The following is an 11,842-nucleotide window of genomic DNA, read 5'->3' as shown; positions in this document are numbered from 1 at the left end:
TTTCAAAATCAAACATGTATTTTATCTAACCTACTTACAGTATGCAGTACATACCACTAAATGACAGTATGTTCTATCTTACAGAGGGAAGGAATAATAAATTATTTATGGATCAGGGTTCGTTTTGTAAAATAAACACCATTTTCTTAACCACTTAAGCTCTATAATTATTTCTACTGTTAATAGTGAACGTGTCGCATCGCAATGCGCCGTGGCGCGTTGTGAGCTTGCAGTTATTTTTGCATTTCTTTTCACTTTAAAAAGTGAAAGTGACACATTTTGGAACACCAGGGATAATGGTTAACATCCTTTTTTAGGAAATTGTGTTATTATCAAACATATCAGACAGTCTGCATTTCCCGGAAGGAAATCTATGTAATTCAGTCTGACCACAATCAGGGATGAAAAATATCCCAACCAGCAATAAAATCAATGGACAGAGGGGTGGATATCAAAAGGCATGGGACTCCCCCCACCCCCACCCCAGCAAATCGAACCTTTCTAAGACTTTCTGTAAGGCTTTCTCTTCAACTGTGGTTAGCAAGACCTTTTTGCAACCAAGTACACTTAATCTATGTAATCTGTTTTACACTACGTTTCCTTTCCAGCGTATATGTGAGATTAATCCTTAATGTATCCTTGCTTTTGACTCAACCAAAAACAGATTTTATCAGCACCATCTTCATGCCCTGTCTAAGCGCTCTTCTCTCTCTGCTTCAGTTTGTCTGGTGCCCACTAGAGGGCAAACTCTGTCTTTCCTTCTGCATGTCTCAGCATATGAAATATTTACATTTCTTTAGAGACACAAAATGAAGTATTTTTAAATGTAAATATTTGTGATTTTTTCGTATAATGTAAAAGCAATTAAAACATTGCCTTTCTTTACCCGTGTCGGTGTCGTGGTGGGGGGGAGGGACGGACAGACAACATGCAAATTAGCACAAAGAAATCCAAACAAAATCTAGGACTTTCTACATGTCATGTTTAAATAGGTATTTATTATTTATTTATTCTCCCACAGAAAACAAAAAAAAACAAGGTGAAAACAAAGCACAACAAAACAGCCATTTCAGATACAAGTATTCCACGCACAAATATGGTACATTCACACTTATAAAGAAGAGAAGTCCCTTCTGTTCCTAAAGTAAAGCTTCTATTGGGTAAACAAAAGGTTAAAAGGCTTGGTTTGGTTGTGGTTGGGGAGCGTTCATACAGAGAGGAAACACTGATTGTAGGAACAACTCAATGTGTGTGTCTTTCCATCGGTAGTCAGTCAGGGCATTTACGTCACCAGAAGCTGTTAGCAACGATATCAAGCTAACCATCCTGATATCAAGTAGGGCTGTCACGATTATGACATTTTACATGACGATTAATTGTCACTCAAATAACTGCTATTAACGATTTAATTGTGTTTTTGTCGTTGACAGTAACATTTCTGTTTAGCTTTTAGGCTTCGAAGTTGCACATGGCAATTATGACACATACCTTAAATATACAAAGAAATGACTGACATATTTGACAACTTTATACTTAAAAAAACACATTGATAGCGGAAATAGCCGATCTACAAGCTCACTCACAACGTTGTGAGCTTGTAGATCTGCCATTTCCACTACTTTTTTAAAGTGTTTGAAACTATTAACATTTCTCAACATGGAAACGATTATGACAATTATGCAAAATAATTGCGATTACCTCAAATAATTGCGATTAGACGATTATTTAATAATTGTGACAGCCCTAATATCAAGCTTAACATGCTGTGTGTGTGTGTGTGTGTGTGTGTGTGTGTGTCAGAACGGCTGAGAATCATAATGGTGGATGGTAACATGAGCATCGATATAGGATATACATTTTTTTCTCCCTCGTGTCTCCCATGAATTGTACGAATAAAACAATAATGACATTTACAATATCCATTATAGTAACAGAGCCATATTATCAATACATAACAAAAGGCAAAGATGAGACTGTGTGGATATGGAGGGTGTGTGTGTGTGTGTGTGTGTGTGTGTGTGTGTGTGTGTGAGTGTGAGAGAGAAAGAGAGGACTGTAGGTAAACAATCTTGTTCAGGGCATCTCCTGGTATGCAGACATGGGGGCTGTGTAGTCCTCCTCATTGTCCCTGCAAACAAATACACCTTTAGTAAATTACATTTGTATAAATTGTAGCATTTGTTTGTTACCTTAATCCTTTGATAATACTAGTCCCCTGGGAATAGCGTGAATCAAAACACCATCCCAGTTCCAACAATGGACCAAGGGCGGAGCGCTTGTTTTCGGTGGAGATGACGGAGGCGCGCCATCTCAGGCGACCATGAGCCACGTTGAGACACCGCCGAGCGAGCGGTAGAGAGCGAGTCGCCGTGTCGAGCGTTGCGACGGTCACATGAGCCGACTCACCGCCGTTACCGAGTTGTGCCGACTTTCGGCACCTCCGCGCGGTCCAGGGAACACAACGGAGGGCTCCCTACCTCCGGTTCAGCCAATCACAAGCTTCCACTGCTGAAGAGGGATGGTGTTTTGATACACGCCTGGGAATAGGGCTCAAGTCTCTCTTTCTTACGCTCACTCCTTTCAATTAATTGGCCACTGTGCCTGGTGCTTAGTTGAGAACATGTGAATAATGAATGAGGCACTCGCTGTGCAGACAGCTCATCTGGCCTCATACAGGTATCTCAAAACATAATGTCAGTATTCAGACTTGTTGAAAGGTTTATTTCGATTGCCTCTACAGACCAGGAAATGTTTAATTATGTACTGTTAGGGGGAGACATTTCAGCATCTGATGAGACATGGCAATGACGAGAGCTCGACACTGAAACGTGTAGGCTTCTATGCACACGTGTGTGCACGTGTTCTTTCTTTCTAGTCTCTAGGGCTCTTATCTTATTTCTTAGTTCTTATTGGCTAGTTCAGGAGAATCAGTCAAACACTGGATGGTAAGAAATGAAAATAAAAACAGGTAAAGTATGAAAAGGAAATAAGGAAGTGACCATGAAGATGAGAAGTAGCATTGTAGGAAATGCACTTTAAATAGAAAATAAACAGGAGAGAAGATGCAGACAGTAAAGTGACTGACATCGGTAACAAGAATGTAACACTACCAACTAGTACATGATTGATCTGGCACATATTTGACAACGGTGCATCTTAATGAATGCATGTGCAGAAACCACTTTCAGTACATCCCAGAGCTTCATAAGTGCTTATTTAATATTAATATATTAAGCTCATAGGTCTGCCCTGCCTGTAGTACAGCTCATAGAAAGGATATGTTTGGTTAAACTGACATATGTGGTCTGTTTGCTCTCAGGCGGTGTGTAAACTTTGGAGAGTGGCTTTTGTTTGAGTAAATGTACTCTTCCAACAATGGCCAGTTGGCCAGTCTTTGACCTGTCCTGGTTGCAGAGAAGACGGCTCGACACACTCAAGACTAAGCATGACTTCAACTGGTAAAATAAAACATCCGAAGCGAAGCCTCACAGAAAGATTGCTCTGCCTCTGACAAACATATTGCAGTCTTTGTGAAGCCTAAGCCAAAAGTTACTAGTACATCAAGGTGTTGTCAGTGACTGTAGGGCTGTACCTAATGTATACTGTGCACTGGTGCCAAATGTATACTGTGCACTGGTGCCTAATGTATACTGTGCACTGGTGAGGTGTCATGTCATAGTTCCGACCTCCCATTCTTCATTGCTCCATTGCTCTGACATCACCCTCTGGCTTCACTGTGATGTCACACTAACAGAATCCCTTTTATGCCCATATGTGGAGTTCCTTGATGTCATCAATATTAAGCCCATATCTAACAGGACTTCATATGGGAATGCCCATATATGGCGGCCACATACCACACTAACAGAATCCATATATGGCCAAGACAGCCCATATCTGTGTGGCTGGTTCTACACACAGGGATCTCCATGTATGGGCATAAAAGGGTATGATGTCAGAGGTCATAGACATCATAGGACTTTCACATAACGAATAACTGAGTAAGCATCTTTGGGCTCTCACAGCATATCTCCATATACATGGATCTCCATATATATGCGTAACAGGGGTCTCCATATATGGGTTAGGGTTAGGGTTATACATCACTGGCTTGTCGCCCTACTTCAGTATAATTTAACTCAATGCCTCAAAGTAAATACCTTTCTATATGGCAAAACAGTATTACTTTTTTATTTATTTACTTATTATTTCAATGTTATCATAATCAGTTGTCAAAATGCTGTGGTATAGTAAATTCTCTAGTGATTGAATGGAATTGATTCTCTGATCTTACAGCAACGTGTAATTCTGAGTAATTGGGAGTAAACTGATAAGATACACATACCAATTCCTCACGGTTCTACTTATTCATTGACACTGTAACAGATCACACTGGAAACCATTGGTAGCTCACGTGACTGTGTGTTACTAAAAGGGTAATGAAACAGTATCCTAGGCTGCCATGATGGAGACTGGTTTAACAGATACCCTAGTAGTCTGCTCAGGGAAAGCCTGCATCCATTTTGACTACACCAGGCAGTGAGCCAGGGATCCCCCCCACCATACAAGATGCGTCTTGTTAAAATGTTTCAAAAGTATTCAAAATCTTTACAAAGATGTTTTGAAAATAGCAGATCTACCAAGCATTGCGGCGTGTTGTGATCTTGTAGATCGGGTAGTAAGAGGGCTAGTTAGATTAATTGAATACATAGGACCACAATGGAATGGCAATATTGTACCTCCTCTATCCTTTTTGCAAACTGTTAATAAAGTATTTAATCAATATTAATCAATATGAATTGTTGGAAACAAAAGACCTCTGTCTGTAAAAGAAGATGTGACTCAACATTGTGACTCGACCCCAATTAAACTTCTGTTATTGACAATAGTGCATGGCATGCATGCCAGGCAACTAAGCTAACGACAGAGCGCATGTGAGCACGTTATCTGTCTCAACATGCAATGTCAGGGGAACGTGTGTGCCAGATACAGACTGCTGCAATACGCCAAATCACATTCTAAATAAAGAGAGTGTAGAAGTTGCCCTGTAAACCAACTAACAAAGCATCCAATTTTATACTCTCAGAATTGAATTAATACTGAGGATTTTACAGTTTAGCAAACTATTACATCATTTTGGCATCTGGGTGACTGTCATTTAACAACAGATTTGCATCGCCTTCCGCCCCTACATTTCCTTCTCATTTTTCTAACCTCTAAGATTCCCCTCACCTTCTTCTTCCACCAAAGGTCAATGAATGAGTACACACGATGGGCACGATCACGTATCAAGCTTGGAATAACACTGCCTATATAGCGGCATTTCCTCCCGCTCCTTTGAACTTTGACACTTGAGCTTCTTCGAAAAGCGTCTTCGAAACGCAGCTTCCTGTTTTTTTCCCTTAACATGGGAGTGGATGGGGTTTATGCTGCTTGACGCTGACTGTCTGCCCGGCCCCGTACCCATACTGGCCTGGTCCTAAAGTTGACCTTGAGAGGTCATGAGTTTGACAATAACATTGCCGCAAATTCCAGTGTCAATTCTAATGCGTCTTAAGAGAAAAGGCAGAACCGCAGGACTCAGGAGGTTTACAGAAAGAGTAAAGACTGTCTGCATTGACAGCATCATCTCCTTTAGGCCTCTGACACACACATTCTTCTGTGAAACGCACACACACACACAAAACTCTGACAGTGCGGCACACACACTATAAGGCGTGCAGACTATGACTCAGCATTTGTGAGGGTGGCAGCTTATAGTCCTGGGCCCACTGAAACCTGGGCTCAAGGGCAATCTAATAGGTGTAAAACTGACATATTAGGGGTGCACCAATAACCAAAAACACAAGTACGAGTGGTTTGTTTTTGAGTACACACCAATGCCAAGTACAAGCATTTTCAATAAAATGTATATTGTTATCTTTTCTTTTTTTTATGCAACAATTAAATTTTTTGCTAATATATACTGATCAGAATGTAGCCCTATTTGAAGTAGTATAAGGTAGTAATATAAAGTTGTTTAACAACTACATCACTCCAGGTAATGGGATCAAGAAACACAGAGCCATTGCTTGGGGTTTTGGGAATGATGTCAGTTGTAAAATAAGGCTTCGCAAGTTGTTTTTACAGGAGATAAGCGGCAAAACGCTTCATAGTGCACCTTTAAGATACTCCAAAATCACTAACATTTAGACAAAGGAACTGGATAGCGGGCAGGTTGCAATAATCGCAATACCGGTTGTGTAAAGCATAACGTGGTGTCAAGTTCATAACTGCGATTATATCGCAATTATTTTTTATAACTAAAGATATTATTTAAAAAAAGCTTCTAGCTTAAGTAGATGACAAGAGTTCACACCAGAACTATGACGACAGTTATCATTATAGTGCTTGGTGTGAACTTACCTTAAGGCCAGTCCACACCAATGCAACTAGTAGCCACTCCTTGCAACACAACTGTTGCATGCAACTACTGTACTTGCAACCATTAAACCCAATGACATTTGCAAGGAGTTGCATTGGTGCGGTCTAGGGCTGGGTGCAATAGCATGGTTGTGTAATACATACTGCAGTGCTTTTTTATCATCCAAAACAACTTTTGTGGGGAAATACCGCCATACCGTCAGTAAACAGTAAATATGCAACGATTAATTGATTAATTGTTTAAATAATCGTCCGATTAATCGATTATGAAAATAATCGTTAGTTGCAGCCCTAGTAAACAGTGACTTATTTACCGCAATAACTAAAAATCCATACCGCCCCATCCCTACACATTAAAGAAAGAAAAGGGGTTCTTGCCAGCGGTGAGCTCCACCAATACAGTGGAGTATTTTACCCTGGCATCTCTGGCGTGTCCCAGGCCAATTTTCTGGGTCTCGGTCTCTCGGACCTCCGAGTCAGTCAGCCTCCCCTTACGGTGCCCAAGCCAATTACAGACCAGACTTTAACTTTAAATCAGGAAAGAAAGCCAGGGTGGGCAGAACATTTCTGAGATGTGTGCAGAGCTCACACGGTGTGTATCCCCCAGACCAGGGGTTTTCAGGCCAAGGACCCCTTAGTTGAGAGAGAGATGAAGCAGGGACCCCCACAACATGTTCATAGATTCCATATAGTTTCATTGTTTGACAGCACAATCATCAGTGTATTTTGGATTCGTGTCAATTTGTGTTTTCAGATATTTAACCACTTGAACTGTCATAAACTTCACTTTCACTATGTACTTAGTCTGCTCTTTTCCCCCTCTACACCAAAGCTCTTTGCCAAAGCTCACAACGCCTCGCAGCGTGAGGCGTTGTGAGCTTGTAGATCGGTTATTTTTGAAAAGGAGAAAAGGAGAAAAAAAATGTTTCTATCACTCAAAGATTTGGAGGACCCCCTGTAGTAACTCTGGGGACTCCCAGTTTAAGACCCCTGGCTCGCTGCCTGCCTCCCTGTGTCTGAGTGTAGACACAGGCCCAGCGTGGTTCAGCACCTCACCTTACTTCCTCCTCTCTATGCTTGCGCGCTGCCTGCGTCGACTGTTTGATTTGCAAGTCCAGTCTTTGTAAGAAGTCTTTGGCCGACAGCTCCTCTGACTTGGGCAGCGTCGATCTGAAGGTTTCCTCGGGGGGCGGCGAGGGAGCCGGCGAGGGTTCCTCCGTGTCCTGCGTCACACAGGGCACGTCCGAGTCTGACAGGGAGGCGGTCTCCCCTTCCCCGTCGGGGGACTCCAGAGAGAGTCCGTTAAATATGAAGCGTTTCTCCGACACTACCGGGATGTTGATGAAGTTCCTCAGGAAGATGCAGTCGTTGCTGAACATCTTGTTGGCCCTCTTGATGTGCTCCATCTGCAACAGTGGGGGGAAATGAACCGTCAGTGGCTACAACCAAGCATGATTCATTTTGCACAATGAAGGAGAATCTCTAGACAAGCCAAACCTTATTCACATCACACATCATTCACCATGTTGTAGTTGTTGCACCAAAGTCAGATAAACAGTTAATGAATGCTTGTGTTAGATTGGACTGTTGGACAACATCCATCAATTACAAAGTTATAATGCACAATATCTCAGGCTAAATGTTCAATCACTGCTAATACTGTATGTTTAAGCTAACATAATTTACAATACTAATGCAAAACCAAGCCACTATGCATATTACAGAATTACCATTACATATTACAGAATTACCATTACTAGTATGGGGTTATGTTAGCTAGCAGTAGCAAGTGAAGACATGTCATGTGAGACTACAAGGGCACATTCCGTTGTGGAAAATGTTCACTGTTGCAGCCAATAAGTCAGTCCAAGAGGCTGACTCACTAAAGAGCTGTGTAGTGTGTTCCAACACAAACTGCAGGCCTACAACGTATTTGTGTTGTTAACGAGGGGAATGCTTGCTTGTCTAAGCAGGTTCCCCCCAACCCTGAAATAATTGAGGAAATGAAGATGAATGCAAGCTTAAGCACCTGGTTCCTCCTTACTGTAATGAGACAACTGCGTAGACAAATTCTAAGGATACAGTAACAGTTTGGTAATTCAGTGATGCAGCAAGCATCATTGATGATCACAGGCCTGTCTGAAATATGATAGCTACTGGTTACTGGTTCAATACTGCTTCTTTGAGTGCAGAAGGTGAAAGATATTAAGGGCTGTGACTGAGATAGTGAAACTGTGAAGGTGTGATGTGGATGTGGTTTGGTAGGTAGGACTGCCTGCCATAGTCCCCGTTATAATGATGGAGTGACGCACAGTCGCACACAGAGGCAAATAATCACACGTCATATTTCATTAGACAGCCCTATATTTTCATATGGAATTCATATAGCCTAATTCATGAAAACTTCATTGGCCCATCATGCATGATGCCACGTCTTCTTACCGTAACACCATATTTGAGAGCGATCCCTTGCAGGGTATCGCTGTCCGTAACCCGATGCTCGATAAACTTCTCCCCCAGGGAAGCGGCGACGCTGGCGGTGCTGCCGTACGAGCGGATCTTGGTCCGGGCCAGGCTCTGGGACAGCTCGCTCTCCGACTCGGAGCCCGACCTGGACCGCGGGAAGATGGGTCCGATGGGGGGAGTGGGACCGAAGCGTCCTGCTCCTCCATGATCCCGCATCGGCAGGACGGGCGAGAACTCCGCCATCTTCTCTGGAATAAATAATAAAAGAGCGTGATTGCTCTGTTTTTAAAACGCCGACGCCGCAGGGAGGGCTGGTCGCCGCTCGTTCAGGCCGCGGGGAGGTCCTCCCAGGCTGTTGTTTTGTCACGCTGCGCGCCAGCCGGAGCAGTACAATGCGACATGTTTCGGGGTCCCCATGCATGCACTCATGTCTTGTCCTCACATTTTCTCTGTTTGACTCTCATAGATCCGTTACGTTGTTTACGTAAGAACGTAAAGAAGAGCGTCCTGCTCTCTAGCCTGCTCTGCTTCGCGTGACGCAGCACGCCGTCTCCTAGTCCCGCCCCCAGTAGCGTCAGTTCAGCAAAAGCTAAGGTATGGCAACCTGATGGCAACATGACTGCCTGGTGTTGCCATGTGGTCATGTTGCCATATACCTAGGAATTAGGAAACAAGAATGATACATTTGTTTTAAATGCTACATTTCATTTCTTTCCACTGTAGCCAAGGTATGGCATACTTGCCATACCCAATTGACGCCTCTGCCCGCCCCGCCCACACCATGGATGGTTTTCTTTGAACCCCCTTGAACATGATGATGATGATGATGATGATGATGATTTATTTTAAATCAGTGGTTCTCAAACTTTTTTTATGTCAAGGACCCCCAAATTGACACTTACTAGCCCGCGGACCCCCATTTGAAAAGATATGCCTTGCCTAGCTGCGGGACCGGCTCAGCAGTGATTCTCAACCATTTTACAGGTTACTGACCCCCATTTAATGGCATTTCTATCTCTTGGACCCAATTTATAATGTAAAATCAATGTTAATTTAACTAAATTTAACTAGCCATTTGTAGGCTACACTCTCTGAGTTACAGACCCATAAGGGTCTATTTGGTTCATGGTTCCCATCTATGATTTAGCTGGGAACCCCCTGAAACTTCCTCAAGGACCCCTGGGGGTCCCTGGACCCCACTTTGAGAACCATGATGATACCATGATATTAAAGAAATAAGCCCATTTTATTGAGCTTGTTTATGAATAGGCTATAGCTTATTTACATTACCCATAACCTACTATCTAAAATAATAATGTAATCTACTGATCTATCTTTCCAAAGCCCAACTCTTTTATCCATAGTAACACTAGTAGGCTATTAATTAGTAGCCCCTGATTGTATTAACCTTTTCTTATCTGTTTGAATGAATATCTTTCCAAAGTTTTGTGTCATACTTGAGTGAGTTTGTACATATTTGGATAGATACCGGGTATGTACTAGATGTAACTATGATAGATAGATAGATAGATAGATAGATAGATAGATAGATGTAAACTACATTAAATATAACAACTATATAGGCCTATCCATCCTTTGGGGTATTTTTGTCACTGTACATTTGCACATACATGAAATTTGTCCTATGAATTCATCGATCTTAACTAGCCTGCAGTATTATGAGCTATAAATACAGTGCCCAGGGAGCAGTTAGACATTAGGCCTGTGTGTCTTGCACAGGGACAGTTTGACACAAAGGCTGGGCGAGCGGGGGTCTGGGGACCTTCTGATTCCCAGACGGCCACCATTCAGCTTAATTGGGTCCAATGGACACTGTGGGTATGTGGGACTACTATACATGATTTACAGGGTTCATTTTCCAGCTGGGTGATGTTAGGAAGAAGCTATAGTCCGATGTCTGGAGTTTTGGTGTACATGGTTCTCTGACTGCAAGGCCTTCCCTAGCGGAGAAGTTCAGAGATGTGTTGGCCAGGATAACAAGGGGTTGGTGATTATCTTCTCTGCTTGCTTCCTGTCTCTAGTGGTGAAGAGAGCTTGGAATGAATCCAATCCAATCTGATACAACTTTAAAGCATATTATTCTCCAGTCCACCATAGGGGGGGGGGGGGGGGGGGGGTCACAGGAGGGGGGTCATCATGGCATAATATGTATGGGAATGACAATGTAGGGGGGACATACATGAAGTGAGTAGGTCTATCATTGTTATATGATATGTGTGAACTAGTATGTGTGAAATATATGCAATTGTCAATGATCTCATAGATGCATACGAAATTGATAGTCCGTGGGCCAGGACCCCAAATTTGGGCCAACCATCTGGAGGAAATAATTCTCGTAGTGATTTTTGGAAAGGTATCCTGAAGTGCTAGACGATAGCTCCTTTCTGTGTGTCATCATTACTCTATAACTCCATGCTAAAACACACTCTTATTATTGAACTTCTCTCTTTGAAAAATTGTGGACATATGGTACTGTAGCTCAGACTATGTTTTTTCAGAAAAGTTGTTAGAAATTGCAGAAATGTCTAGAAATGTAATTTATTACTGGCAGTGCACATAGTGAGTATTAGTGACTATACGTTACAAGAATTTTATACAGTATGTACAGTAGTCTACAAATACATTCTAAATGTGTGTATTATGAAATTCAATACATTTAATATGAGTTAAGTGAGTCATGCATATAGCATAACATTTATGTTACCATCAATCACCAGGAATTGTTTACAGCCTCCACCTCAACTTGGAGCTACTGTATGTCAATGTGATCAATATGTAGGTATTATACTGATTTCTGATATTCCATACGATTGGCTATTGCCTCCCAACAGTGGCAGTCCTAGGGGCCTATTTGATCAAAACAAAATGCCAGAAATCATGAACACAACATCCGATCAACCCCAAATTTGAAATATATATTGAGGGGCCTCTA

At 42.1% G+C, this 11,842-nt stretch overlaps 1 protein-coding gene across 1 annotated transcript; it reads right to left on the bottom strand.

Annotated features, from left to right (window-relative positions):
* Nucleotides 1-1,045: 1,045 nt before the first annotated feature.
* lysmd2 (LysM, putative peptidoglycan-binding, domain containing 2) lies at nucleotides 1,046-9,341 on the bottom strand. Its single transcript, XM_080729910.1, has 3 exons — nucleotides 8,866-9,341; nucleotides 7,480-7,829; nucleotides 1,046-2,128 (listed from the first exon to the last, which is right to left on the bottom strand). Exons 1-3 carry the CDS (start codon nucleotides 9,130-9,132, stop codon nucleotides 2,074-2,076), a joined length of 672 nt encoding a protein of 223 aa, XP_080586036.1. The 5' UTR covers nucleotides 9,133-9,341; the 3' UTR covers nucleotides 1,046-2,073.
* Between the last annotated feature and the right edge of the window lie 2,501 nt (nucleotides 9,342-11,842).

This window comes from Nannobrachium achirus (genome assembly GCF_963921795.1).
Source record: "Nannobrachium achirus genome assembly, chromosome: 7".
Taxonomy (NCBI): Eukaryota; Metazoa; Chordata; class Actinopteri; order Myctophiformes; family Myctophidae; genus Nannobrachium; species Nannobrachium achirus.
This window is presented reverse-complemented; position numbering and strand designations above follow the sequence as displayed.